The following is a 15,222-nucleotide window of genomic DNA, read 5'->3' on the forward strand; positions in this document are numbered from 1 at the left end:
GGCCCTGCTCAGACTCCCTGAATCAGAAGCTACACTTTAGCAAGATCCCTGATTGTTTTATAGGCTTGATAAAATTCGAGATGTGGCCAGGCATAGGGTCACCTGTAATCTCAGCAACTCAGGTGGCTAAGGCAGGAGGATGACAAATTTGAGGCCAGCCAGTCAACTTAATGAGATCCTGTCTCAAAAAAATTTTTAAAGTGCTGGAAGTGTAGCCCAGTAGTAGAGCACCCCTGGATTCAGTCCTAAGTTCCAAAAAATAAATTAATAGGTTTGACAGTGCTAGTGTGGAGAGGACTATAGAATATATAAAATAAAAAAAAAAAGAAGAATGTAAACACATTGGCCTCCAAACCTCACTGCTTAGTTTGGAAGTGTGAATAACTTCCCTAATTGCTGATAAAGACCTTATCAATAGCCCTGAACTCCATACTTAAAAGGCTGGATTTGATCCTGTGAAGTGTTGGGCAGTTGTTACGGCTCTGGGCAGGGTCAGAGGGCTTGAGCTACTCTCCAGGTCTCTTTTGAATTCAGGAGAATTCAAAGACACAATCTTTCCAGGGCCAGGTTTCCCATGGTAGCAGAGGTGTGGACCACAGTATGCTGAGCCCTCCCCCCACAAGGCATTTCATTTATTATTTATCATCAACTGTATTTAAAGATGAAGAAACCAAAACACAGGTCATGAATGGTCAATGCACTTAGAACCGCGTCTGACACATAGTGTAAACTGTCGCTCCACGCAGGGCACAGGAGTGACTTCAGCTCTCTGAGCTCTGTCTTCTTCCTGATGATAGACCCTCCTTTTCAGGGTCCTGGGAGGACTCAGTGTGACACTCTGGCATGTGCTTAGCACAGTGCCTGACACAGTCCTGAAGGTCAGTTCTAGGGAGAAGGTGGCAGAACCACGCCAAAAGCTGTGTGGTTCCACCCCATGGCCCTCGGTCTGGCTCCTGGAAACACTTCCCACTGCATGAAGTAGACAGGCCTCAACGGCGCGGATCGGAGGCTGTGACCACGAGTGGTACCCGAGTGAAGCCAGGCCAGGCAGAACCTTAAGGAACTTGAGTGGACAGGGGGAGGGAGGCCACCTGGAGGGGGGCAGGAGCCAGGCCGGGAAGCTGCCCAGGCCTAAGAGTAGCTTCACACTGACTGTGTTCCAGGTGTGAATGCGTCCCTGGCTACAGCGGGAAGCTCTGTGAGACAGACAATGACGACTGCACGGCTCATAAGTGTCGCCACGGAGCCCAGTGTGTGGACGCAGTCAATGGCTACACGTGCATCTGCCCCCAGGGCTTCAGGTATGGCAGAGAGCCTCCTCGGGATGGCAACAGTCTAGGCCCAGGCACCCTACAGCTACCCAAAGGGACTCTTATAGAGTGGACTTAGGTCCCAGCCCACGTGTCAGGCTTGCATGGGATGCCGTCTAAGGGAGGATGCCACCATCTTGGAGCCCAGATTGCAGGGTGGTGGAGCCACCTGCCCACGTGGCTGGGTCTGTCTTGTAGGCCGGAGAACACAAACATTGTGGTGTCCCAATGGCAGAAAAGGGGAGGTGAGTGGGGGGGCTTGGAACAGTCTCTGGAATCAATGAAGCCAGAAAAAAGGGGAGGCCTGGGCCGGCGGCTAGATGTCTGAGGGGGTTGTGGAAGGAGAAACTTGGGTTCCCGGTCCAGCTCCTACACTGACTAGCAGGGCTGGGGGGAAAGGGTCAGTGGGGGTCAGACTGGACACCAGTGCCATGCCTACCAGTGCTCACCAGATGGCATAAACCTAAAATGTGCAAATAAGCTTTGCATATAGACTCCAAGGTCCTGAGCCTAGAAGGAGCCACAGAGTTCTCAAGGCCAGAGTTTCTAAAAGCTGGACTGAGACCCTCCGCATCCGAGGCTCGTGAAAATATTGATTCCTGTGCCCCACGCCAGAGCTACTGAATTAAAATTTAGAAAAATTAAAATAGAAAAAAAGGGGGCTAGAAAGTCTGTACTTTAAAAAAAAAAAAAAAAAAGCATGAGAGAAATTGGAGCTATTCTGATTTGGTATTTCACTTTTCATGTTGTGAACATGAAGATGGCCCTTTTTTAAGGCTTCTGTCTTGAAAATATTATGTTTGAAGTTGAAGATATGTCTAACTGTATTTGCATAGTCCACAGATCTGTACTACTCTTGAATTTGATAGTTTAGGAAGGAATGATTTGAACTCATTCATGTTTAGACAAGGTGTCAGCAACTGAGAACCAGGAAGATCCATTTACCCTGTAAGTGACCCCCAAGAAAATTTCCTGAAGAAATTAGATTCTAAAGATTGTAGATGGGGAATTTTGAAGTTGTCATTAGTATGTCCATAACTTGGAGATAAAAGAAGCCTGAATAGAGGAATTGTAGGCTGATAGGACAACTGGATTAAGTGCCAGTTCTTTTAAAAACGATATCTTGAAGATAATTTTGAACTTCAAATTTAGAGGAACTAAGGTAACTTTGATAGATAGTGAAGGATCACAGCAGGTAAAATGTTTTAAATTAAAACTTAATTGTCTTTATATAATTTTGCCTAATATTACACATTTAGAAAACACCTTTACACTGTTTGTAGAAAGTCATGTATTTTGGGCTCAAAGTTGTTTTAGTGTTTTCTGTGGAGGGAATAAAAGTAAAATTTAGTCATAACAAACAAAATATATTTTGTTTTTCCTCGTAATTATGAAACACATACTAGGTTGAGTTAGATAAACTTCTTGCTCATGGATTTTCCATAGAAATAATATTACTGATTTAATTAAGAGTCCTTGTTAATTATGTATTACTTGTGGGAAAAGCATCAAGTAGGATTCTAATACTGCCTCAGTTAATCCCAAACTAGGCTATGTTGAGCATATCATTTATCATTTCTACTCTAGTTTCCTCATTTGTGAAAAGGAGGTAATGATATTTTCTCTGGTGTGGTATATGCAATAAATGCACTAGGAAAAAAGGCCAGATCCAAATGTGAAATATCAGTAGAAGGCACATCACTTAGCATGGATAATTAGCCATATTTATTTGATAATTGTAGCTAGAACTCAATTATTCAGCTTCTCTTATGTGTACACTGCATTAGTAGCCAATATATATACTGAGCACTTACCATATGTCAGTTATTGTGCTAAGAAATTTTCATATTTACTAATTTGTCATAGCACTCTGATGTAGATAGTATTTTTTTTTGTATGGGGGATTGAATTCAGGGCCCTTAACCACTGACCCACATCCCAGCCCTGTTTTGTATTTTATTTAGAGACTGGTCTCACTGAATTGCTTAGCATCTCACTTTAGCTGAGGCTGGCTTTGAACTCTCAATCCTCCTGCCTCAGCCTCCTAAGCCACTAGGATTACAGGCCTGTGCCACCACACCTGGTTATGTAGATAGTATTTTTAGAAAGACTTTATAGTTTTAGGTTTATAGCAAAATTGGGAGGAAGTTATACTCATGCAAAACTTCTCCAATATCAGTGTCTCTCACCGAAGAGGTACATTTGTTATAATTGATGAACCCACATTGACACATCATTATCATTTACATTAGGGTTCACTCTGTGGATTGGGACAAATACATTACATATATCCATCATTATAATATTATACAAAATGTTTTCACTACCTTAAAAATTTTCTGTACTCTACCATTCCTTCCTTCCTTCCCATTTATCTTTTTACAGCTTCTATTGTTTTGCCTTTTCCAGACTGTCCATAGTTGGAATTGTATTGTATTTCAGCTCCTTTGGACAAATACCAAGAAGTATGATTGTTGGATCATGTTGTAAGAATATTTAAAAAACATTTTTTTTTCATGTGTTTGGTTTTGTAAGAAACTGCCAACCTGTCTTTCAAAGTGGCTGTACCATTTTGCATTCCTGTCATTAATGAATGAGATTTCCTGGTGTTCCATATCCTCACTAACATTCAGTTTTCTCAATTTTCTAGATTTCAGCCACTCTAATAGTTGTGTACTGGTGTGCCATTGTTGCTTACATTTCCCTGGTAGCAAATGATATGAGACATCTTCTTTTTTTATGTTATTTGCCATCTGTATGTATGTGTGTGTGTGTGTGTGTGTGTATATATATATGTATATACTTTTAAAATATTTTTTAGTTGTTGATGGACCTTTACTTATTTGTATGTGGTGCTGAGAATCGAACCCAGTGCGTCACGCATGCTAGGCAAGCGCACTACCTCTGAGCTACAACCCCGGCCCCTGTATATTTTTTTAAAAAGAGGTATCTGTTAAGGTCTTTGACCCATTTTAAAATTAAGTTATTTTCTTATGTTGAGTTTTAAGAATTCTTTGAAAATAAAAATTAAAAAAGAATTCTTTGTATATTTTGCATATTAGTCTTTTTTCAGATATGTTTTTGAAAATATTTTTCTCAGTGTATAGCTTCTCATTTTGTTCTCTTCACAGTATCTTTCACAGAGTAGGAATTTTTTATTTTAGTAGCATCCAGTTTATCAATTCTTTCTTTCATGAATTGTACCTTTAATGTTACTTCTAAAAAGTCATTGTCAAACTCAAGGTCATCTAGATTTTCTCTTATGTTATCTTCTAAGAGTTTTTTAATTTTTAATTTTACATTTAAGTCTGTGATCCATTTTGAGTTAATTTTCATAAAAAGTGTAAGGTCTGTGTTTAAATCCACTGTCTGGCATGTGAGTTACTAGCACCATTTGTTGAAAAGGCTATCTTTTCTCCTTTTTATTATGTTGGTCATTTGTTGACATTCAGTTGACTTGGGCTGGATGTGTAACTCAGTGGGAGAGTGCTTACCTAGCATGTGTGAGGCCCCAAGTTTAATTCCCAGCATTGCAAACAAACAAACAAAAAAATGTGTTTGACTATAATAATGTGGTTCTGGGCTGTCTATTCAGTTCCATTGATCCATTTTTCTGCCATTTCACTAGTACCACACGTCTTGATTACTATAGCTTAATAGTAAATTTGAATTGGAGTTGTCGGCACTTTGTTCTTCTCCTTCAATATTGTGTTGGCTATTCTGGGTATTTTTGCTGCTCTCTATAAACTTAAAGATTAGTTTGTTGATATCTATAAAATAGTTTGCTGGAATTTTCATTGGGATTGCATTGAGTCTATAGATTAATTTGGGAAGAAATGACATTGTAACAATATTGTTGTCTCATTCTTAAACATGAAATATCTTTTTGTTTATATAGTTCTTGATTTTTTAATCAGTCATTTTCTTCACATAGATTTTTAAGTATTTTAAAAAATTTATATCTATGTATTTCATTTTGGGGGATGCTAATTTGTGTGTGTGTGTGTGTGTGTGTGTGTTGCTGAGGATTGAACCCCAGGCCTTGTACATGCCAGGCAAGCTCTCTACCACTGAACTATAACCCTAATCTAATAGTATTATGTTTTTAACTTTAAATTCTTGTTCATTTTGCTATAGGTACTATTTTTATTCTTATCTTATGATTGAGAAAATTTATATTTAAAGAAGTCAGACGCCTTACCTGAAGTTGAATATAGTAAATATGCTTTCTGATTCCATTTATGCAACTCGTGTATCAATTATTTATTGAACATCTGTTATATGATAAGATTGATACTGTTCTAGAGCTAGGGATACAACAGGGAATAAAACAGACAAAAAAATCTGTGCCTTCAGGGGCTGAGACTCAACAGAAGAAACTATATAAAATCTATGTCTTCATGCAATTTGCATTCTATGGGGAAAACAGATAATTAGATAAAAATGTGAAACAATATATCCTGTAGTGGTAAGACCATTACCAAATAAATTCCTTTATTTTAGAAAAAAAAAGATTAAAAAAAAAGAGAAGGGGATTGTGTGTGTGTGTGTGTGTGTAATGTAGATGTTGTAGCCATCTCAAAAAGAGGATAAAGACTTAAATGGAGTGAAGGAGATAAGCACATACAAGAAATGTGATCCAGACAAAGGAAACAGCATTTGCAAAGATGAGGACAAGAACATGCCTGATGTGTTTAAGACACCAAAAGGAGTCCAATGTTGCTGACATGGAATAAGTGAAATGGAAATAATTAGAAGTATGTGAGGCCAGTGAAGTAACATGCAGCAAAATTATCTAGGGCCTTAAGGATTATTGTAAGAGAAAAAAGGGTTTTGAGCAGAAGAGAGACATGGAATTTTACTTATGTAAAATTTAACTTATGATTTCTGCTAGACATCATCTGATTACTCTGTTGAGAACATACTGAAGGGGAGCAAGGGTAGGATCATGGAGACCAGCTAGAAAGCAATTAACGATAACCTAGGTGAGAAAAGTTGTTGGCTTAGTCCAGGGTGATACCCAGTGGAGGTAGAAAGGTGTGGTTAGGTTTGCTAGATTAATAGGGGGAAGAGGGTGAGAGAAAGAGATTAGTCACGGATGATTTCAAAGTTTTTTTTTTTTTCTTCTTTTTCTTAGCAGTCAGAAGAATGGAATTTGCTGAATGAGGAAGACTACGGGAAAAACAGATTTGGGGAAGGAAGTTTGGGAATTCATTTTTAACATAGTTGAGATGCTCATCAGATATCTGTTTGGAGAGACTTGAGTTGGAAGTTTGAGAGAGGTCAAGTTTAGATATATAAATTTGGGAGATGTTAATATGTTTATGGAATTTAATGCTATACATCAAGATTAGAGCAAAAGAAAAATATAGGTATAAAGGAGAGAGTGTTCAAGTTCGAGCTTCATTCTAGCTCATCTTAAAGAGTCTAAATTCTTCATGATTACTATCCTGTATTGGTGTTTCTAGTATTATAGTTAGTACTCATTAAAACCTGAGTTATGGAGGCTGCCCTCAAGAAGCTTATGATCTATTTGGGGAAACAAAATATGTGACATACCCATAAAGCATTTAAGTTAGATACAAAGTTATACATGGTTACCTGTCAGAATAGCTGTGAAGGACTATAAATTTACCTGTCTTGCAGATGAAAGGATTACTTTGCATAGAAACGATAGGCAGAGGTCTGTTGGAGAACATGGAACTTGCACTGAACCCCGAATAATGGGCAACAGATGGGAAAATACACTTTAGAATATCCCCAGATCTACCCTCAGGTTCAAAATTTGCAAGAATGATTCACAGAATATAGCAAAGATATATATATATATATATATATATATATATATATATACACACACACACACACACACACACACACACACAAATTACAGAGAAAGAAAAGGCACATAGGGCAAAGTGTAAGAGAGTGCCAGGTATGAACTTTCAATTGTCTTTTCCCAGTGGAAGTGTGTGGACAGCACCTTTCCCAGCAGTGATATGTGGCAATACTCAGAGAATGGCTGATCAGAGAAGTTCACTTAAGCCTTGAAGTCTAGGTGTTTTATTAGGGTATGGTTGTGTGAACATGACTAACCACCCAGGTAGACATGACTGACATCCATGTTGCTGACTGCCTATATTGCTAACCTAAGTCTTCAGCACCTTAGAAAGCTAAAAGGATGAAGCTCCTCCCAATAAATCACACTGTTAAGGCCTCCAAGAGGCAGAGAGTACCAAAGGCTTCCATTTCAGGAGCCAGGGCCAAGGTTAGTTCTTTACCACATGGTGAATGGTGGGGAGGATGTCCTCTAAGTGGCAATGAGTATGAACTGAGATACATCAGGCATGTGATGCCATCTTTAGAGAATATTGTAGTGACTACAATATGACCTTGTACTTGAGAATATGAACAGTGGAGCTAGATTGCCAGCATTTATATCCTAGCTATCATTTGCAAATTGTTGAGTTTACAGCAGTTACACAATCTGTAACACATCAAGCAAAACAAGATTAATAATAATAATAATACCTACTTTATGGGATTGTTGTGAGGATGAAAGAGTTAATATACAAAGTACTTAGAACATGGCTGACACATAGTAAATGCCATAGATACCATGAGTTTGTTCCTTCATTCCTTATTCACATGTAGATTCCTTTTTTAATTAATTAATTACTTTTTATGTGGTGCTGAGGGTTGAACCCAGTGCCTCACACACGCTAGGCAAATGCTCTGCCACTGAGCTACAGCCCTAGCCTTGCTGCTTTTTTTTTTTTTTTTTTTGAGCACTAGTATAAGACTTGTATTTGGCACTTATCTTCTGAGCCTCAGATCTTTTCTTGTGGATAACTAGTGATATATTTTGAGGGTTTTTGGTTTTTTAATATTACCATGTTCAAAAAGAAGTGAAATATTTTCACCAAAATTATTTCTATTGAAGACAATACCATCTTATTTGTTCAGACTTAATCTCTAGTTGTTATAAAAATTGGACTTATAAAGAATAAATTTTGGTGAACTGGGAAGTTAATTTTAGTTTTCTTATATATATACAGGTCAGTGTATGATGATCAACCAAATTCACACAAGAAGTTTATGGAAAAGTTAGATGCTTGTATCCGAAATCATGACAAGGAAATTGAAAAAATGTGTAATTTTCATCATCAGGGTTTTGTAGATGCTATTACAGAACTCCTTAAAGTAAGGACTGATGCAGAAAAACTGAAGGTAGGAAATATGTTAAAATTTTGTTTTCCTTTGTTCTTATTAAATTACTCAACTATTATAGTACATATCTGTAAGTTACTATTAAATGCGCTTTCAGGAACTGAATTAGTATATGTATTTGGGAATGCTCTTTATGGCTGTTAACGCGGTTGTCATGCTAATGACAGGAGTAATCTCTTTTTTTCTAAAGCAAGTAGTACATTGACTTAATAGGATTTTTTTCCACCCAGGGAAGTGAATTCAAAACATTCATACAGTGTAAGGTCCTGTTTGCAGTTTTAGAATTTTTAAAATGATAATTAATACAATGTTGATTTAAAAACATCCTAAAATTGTTTAAAATTTACTATAAATGATTTTGTTCTCAAAATTATTTAATTATACTGTAAATTTGAAATAATTTAACAGCAGTTTATAATTTTTTAAAGGAAGATGGTCTACATTTTCTGTCATATAGTAAAAATATTATATATTAAATGAAACCTGGATTTTTTCAGTAAGAATATAAAATATTTAGTTATAAGAATTGTCCTATTTATCTTTGTATTTAGAGTGCTTAGCAGACAATTCAAAGATTATGATTAGAAAACTATTATGTATTATATATAAAGGATATTCAGATAACAAGAGACCAAATACAGCATCAATGAGGTCACTGAGCATCTTTGTTCAGAAATTAATGAGATTTTTAATAAACCAGAATGTGCTTCCTTACTATGATGACCTAATGAGTCACTTAATATGTGGGAAAATTTGAGGTTGAGCTTTGCCTGCACCTGCAGCATTAAAATGTTGCTGTGGATTGAGATTTCCGTGTTTGATGTTAATCAACCACCCAGTGTTTGCATTCAGCAAAGTATGAATGTTTAATTACCATAAAATGCAATCACCATTTCCTACAGACAGTGAATGGCACATAGACCTCATTGAAGTTATCAAAAAGGGACCAGTGGTCAATTGGGTCAGTGATTTGAATTGTTTGACAGACTTAGAGAAGCAAGTAAAGTTCAAAAATCCTGAGTAAATTTGAGAAGTTTGCCACAGAATCTGTTAAAAAGAACTGTCATAAGTAATTGAAGTTAACAAAAGCCCTTTTCAATCAAAAGTTCAAGTTCAAGCTGTAGAGTTAATTTGAATTTGCATTTCTTTGTTCTAAGTTTCTCATGAAGCATGATCTGATTACAAGGGTGAGCAGTTACATCAGGGCAGTTTTATGCATATTTGTCTAACTAAGGTGAAATTATTTTTAAGGTACAAGTTACTGATACCAACCGAAGATTTCAAGATGCTGGAAAAGAGGTAAGAAAATGATAATTTTTAAAAATATATGTGGGTGTTATTTAATTGTTTTTTAAAAAGATGTGTATATTTCTTTTTTCTAAGGTGATAGTCCAAACAGAAGATATTATTCGATGTAGAATTCAGCAGAGGAATATTACAACTGTAGTAGAAAAATTGCAGTTATGCCTTCCAGGTGAGTTTAATTTTACCAAGTCAAACATTATATTATAGGCAAATTTCATAATAGCATATAGTCATTCTTTATTATGGGAATTTGATTATTTGGTGATTGTCTTGCAAAAAAGCTTTTGATTACCTCTCTTATTCACTCAATTTCATGAATTTCCATGGTTTTCTTTTTTATAATAAGGCCCTTGTTTGATTATCTGTTATAGTAGTCTCCTAGAACAACTGTTAGTTTTGCATTTCCTCTCTGCCTACTTTGCCATCTGTCCACTCCAGCCCCCTGCCCTGTCCATGTTTTTTCCCCTCTCAGAATACTTTCCCATGCAGAGAGTGCCCATTACTTTTTCTCATCTTTGCCTAATTTGCCTAATTTTCCTACTTCTAGTTTTCCATCATTTTCTGTTTGTCACATAACAGGTTGGTTTTGTTTTGCTCACAATCTCATTTTGCTGATAAGGAAAGAAAACATCAGAAGTGTTAGGACTTTTCCCTTCTTGCTTTTTCTCCTATATTTTGGAAAGACTTAGTTTCTGGTCTCTCTGTTAGGGCTCAGATATTACTGGGACATCACATAAATTCTGAAGAAACTAATCAGTATTTTCTTTACCTGGACTTAATATAACTTTAAGTTGGAAGCATCCTGTTCAAACAAAAGGAAGCAGGTATATGCCATTTTTTTCTTAATATTGTAAGCTAAAGTTGTCTCATTGTCTCATTTGACTTACTTATTAATTTTTAGGAAGGAACCTAAACCTATGCATCCAGGGGAATAGAATGTTTTGTATAATATTTATATGGTGTAAATTTAACTTAGAATACAAATTATATTGTTAAAACTGTCAGCAGATTTTATTGGCTAAAGAAATAGCTTTTCTTTTTTTAGAATCAGTGATAGCCTACTAAGTTTAATCTTTGATGGGCCAGCGATATTTACGCATAAACTTTGAGTAAATAAAATACCTACTTATAATATTAGGTTTCAGGATTGAGAAACATATTTCTTTATGATGATGTTTAATATATGTTTGGCTGATATATCATAACAGCCATGAAGACAGCCTCCCAAGATTTATACTTTGTCCCTTTTTAATTTAGATAATAAGCCTAAAAATTGGTATTGATGGAATGAGAAAGAGCTAAACTCAGCTCTTTCTGTAGGTGAGATATTCATAAGAGAAATAAAGACTTCAAAGTAGAGGTCAAGTTGTTGTTATTGTCACTGTCTGCTTTTAAGGCCAGAGAGCATGTGTAAGTTCATGTAAATATTGTGTTCTGAATTGCAACATCCAGCATGACCACATTTCATTGTATAATTGTTGCAGATTTTATGCCAACTTTTTTTCAAAACAGTGGGGTGTGACCATTATGTGAAGCTTTTTAAAATAATAAATTTTGCTGGTATTACTTACAAATCATTTATTACTAACCTATCTTTGGTCCAAGAGTAAGTTTCACAGACTACTTGAGAATATATGTTAAAATTGAATAGTACAAATTGATGTACATTATTTCTTCATGACAGTTTAGCCAGTTTAGTGAACATTTTCTGGTCTTTATAAAGAAGTTAACTTATTGTTATTAATTTGTGCATTATAGTCAAAATACTACACTTGAGAAAATTTACTACAGTGTTGTGAAGTGTAAACTGACAAAATCTAATCATCTGATCTGAAGATTCTGTGCTTGCTATCATTGATTTTGTTATCTGACACATTGTCCTCAGTGCTTCTCATGTAAAATGTATTGATAATACATCAGTACTATAGCATTCTAAGCCAATTGCTCAAGTCAGCTTTCTGAAATATACTGACAGTGAACAAGTACTGAGAATTCTAGGCTCTTGGCTTTTAGTGTGGGCAAAAACAAATGGCACATCCATATGCCACTGGTGAATACATTGCTATTACATTTACCTTTTAAGCAGCATAACAAACAGAATTAGTCTATACAATGATTATGCTGTGAATGATTATTAATCAATTTTTGGACTGAAAAAATAGAGTGCAACAATTATGTAGTGAAATACAGTACCTCCTTTCCTCTGTCCATCCTTCTAAGTATCCAATGATAAATGATACTTACTTTTTTGTGTGTGTGTCAGGCATTATGGTAGGTATTGGAGATATAAAGTTGAAAATGACATAGTCCCAGCTTTAGAATGATCCTATAATCTAATGTGAATAAAGACAATTAAGTCATCAATTATAATACAGTTGCCTAACGACTCCTTGGTTTTGGAAGAGTGTGAGAGGATATAAGAATTCATAGCAGAAATAATGCATTTTCTTGGTGGATTAGTTTTATTTGATTATTTTTGAAGAAAGCATAATTTTTATATGGAAACAAGGTAGAAATAATGAGGTAGATCTGAAATTTGTATGAATTATTGAGGTAAAACAGGAGACTTCAAAACCAGTTTATACTATTGCAGCAGGATCTGTCCCATGTTATGTGTTCATTCCAATACTTTGGTTGGAAAATGTGAGAATTATTATATTGCCTATAGGGGCTATGATAGAAATGCAGAGGGTCCTTTGAGGTCACAGAGTTAGGGCAGCTCACTTTAGCCACCATTGCAAGTCTGATGTTTTTTGGACAAGTAAATAATTTCTTTAGTAAGTTTGTAGACCCCTGAGAATAGCCATATAACTATAGCAAATCTGAAAAGAAAACTGTTGTCTAGTTCTAGGAAAATATGAGTTGGTTTGATGAGCCAATAATGATTTACTGACTCACTTTCAAATTCTACTAAGGTTAAATGGTCATTTACATGGTTTCAGTAAAGCCTTCTTGGTGATAGTAGGTCATTTTGTTGAAGCTTATGACAATTTTATTGAATAACTGCATTTCTGTGCCTTAATAGAAAGAATAAAATGAATAAAGATGCTTTGCTATGTTTTTCTTTTTTTCTCCAGAATTACACAATCTCATTTATTGGTGCATTATAGTTGTATATAATGATGGAATTTGTTACTTATTTATATATGCATACAATATGCTATGTTTATTTCTAGCTTTATTGTAAATCACTCTTTGCAGTAAACTTTTGATATTTTTCTTTGTAGATTAGGTGTAAGTTTTTGTGTTTGGTTAATTATAACACAGTTGTGTTTTTTGTTTGGTATGTTGGGACAGAATCAGTTGAGAAAGAAAATTTAATTCTCAAATAACTAAAGTCCAAACTTCTAATTCCAGTTCATGGAAAAAATATTAGAAATTTCTGAATAGTATAAGTTTTACTAGGTTAATGTCTCAATTATAGGTATCAACATATGCAAATGTTCCAGGTTCAAAAAATATATATATAAAATGTTCAATATCTACCTATCTATAAAATATTCAACATGTGAAAATTACAATATTTTTATTTACTTTGAAACATATAATATTTATCAGAAAATATTAAGCTAATTCAATGTAGTGAAGACTATGATTTTGTAATATATCATTGCCTGTTTTAATTATTTTAATCTCTCAAAATGCTCTTTTTTTCCATTTTAAATGCTAAAATGTTATTTTTTGAATGCAGTGCTGGAAATGTATAGTAAACTAAAAGAACAGATGAGTGCAAAAAGGTAAGTTGGTTTCTTTCTTGTTATTTTAAATAAGCTTTTTTCCTATTAGTGAAAGCACAGATAAACTTACTGTAAAGCATAGTGAATTATGTGAATTTTGCTTTGTACTTCACATTAACCTTTGTTCATGTAATTTGCTTATGAGGATCACCCAAGAAAGCAAACTTTTTATTTATGAATATTTGTTGTTTTTGATATCAAAGATTGATAATATTGATAAAGGATAAATAGAGAGCTAAACAGGAATGAGAAAATTTTTATTAACTTGCCAGTGTACTAATACTGCATACAATCAAGGGCTTAAGGACATAATGTGGAGTGAAGGCAAAGCACAGTTTTGACCATCAGGGCTATTGTTCATATTCTGTTTTATAAAGAAATGACTACATGACAAAAGAAAAATAATTTAAATCATTTATTGATTGCCATTGGAGCATTAGCTATAATGATGTTTAAAATGATTTAAAACGAACAATTTTAAAGTAACATGGAAAAGCCAGAATAAATAGGACATATTTGGACTAGGAAAATATTTCTTCTTGGTTTATTAATAATCATTTCATTTTCACAGCACATTTTATACAAATCTATGATCAAAGATTTGTGTATGCTTTGCTTTATAGTGCTACACATTGAATTTCATTAGGCTTTACCAGTTGGTATTAATTAGTAGAATGATTTTTTTTCCTTATTAGTAGATAAGACAATATATACTTATTTTGTGTGTATACTATTAATGTATCCTCTTTTTTTCTGTTGTTGTACATCCTCATGTTTTAAAGATTCAAATAGTAGTTTTATGTGTTTGTTACAAAAAAACAGAAAACAAAACAAAACAAAAATCAAGCATCACCTTCCTTAATTTCCATATACCATTCCCACTTCATAGGGGCAAAATTTTATCTTTCTTTTTTTAAAAAAATTGTTTTTTGTTGTAGATGGACAGAAAACTTTTCTTTTTTTTTCTTTTTTTTTATTGGTTGTTCAAAACATTACAAAGCTCTTGACATATCATGTTTCATACATTAGATTCAAGTTGGTTATGAACTCCCAATTTTACCCCAAATACAGATTGCAGAATCACATCAGTTACACATCCACATTTTTACATAATGCCCTATTAGTAACTGTTGTATTCTGTTACCTTTCCTATCCTCTACTATCCCCCCTCCCCTCCCCTCCCATCTTCTCTCTCTACCCCATTTACTGTAATTCATTTCTCTCCTTGTTTATTTTCCCATTCCCCTCACAACCTCTTATATGTAATTTTGTATAACAATGAAGGTCTCCCTCCATTACCATGCAGTTTCCCTTTTCTCTCCCTTTCCCTCCCACCTCATGTCTCTGTTTAATGTTAATCTTTTCTTCCTGTTCTTCCTCCCTGCTCTGTTCTTAGTTGCTCTCATTATATCAAAGAAGACATTTGGTATTTGTTTTTTAGGGATTGACTAGCTTCACTAAGCATAATCTGCTCTAGTGCCATCCATTTCTCTGCAAATTCCATGATTTTGTCATTTTTTAGTGCTGCGTAATACTCCATGGTGTATAAATGCCACATTTTTTTTTATCATTCATCTATTGAAGGGCATCTGGGTTGGTTCCACAGTCTAGCAATTGTGAATTGTGCTGCTATGAACATC

The 15,222-nt window shown here is 34.9% G+C and overlaps 1 protein-coding gene across 1 annotated transcript in view; it reads left to right on the plus strand.

Annotated features, from left to right (window-relative positions):
• The first annotated feature begins 2,010 nt into the window (after positions 1 to 2,010).
• The window catches only part of Exoc6 (exocyst complex component 6), a 154,709-nt gene continuing 141,497 nt past the window's right edge, over positions 2,011 to 15,222 (plus strand). The window contains exons 1-5 of the mRNA XM_048801785.1: positions 2,011 to 2,039; positions 8,369 to 8,540; positions 9,792 to 9,839; positions 9,924 to 10,014; positions 13,537 to 13,582. Coding sequence (XP_048657742.1) covers positions 2,011 to 2,039; positions 8,369 to 8,540; positions 9,792 to 9,839; positions 9,924 to 10,014; positions 13,537 to 13,582 — 386 coding nt within the window. The remainder of the gene's footprint in view (positions 2,040 to 8,368; positions 8,541 to 9,791; positions 9,840 to 9,923; positions 10,015 to 13,536; positions 13,583 to 15,222) is intronic.

Source organism: Marmota marmota, unplaced genomic scaffold, assembly GCF_001458135.2.
Source record: "Marmota marmota marmota unplaced genomic scaffold, marMar, whole genome shotgun sequence".
NCBI lineage: Eukaryota > Metazoa > Chordata > Mammalia > Rodentia > Sciuridae > Marmota > Marmota marmota.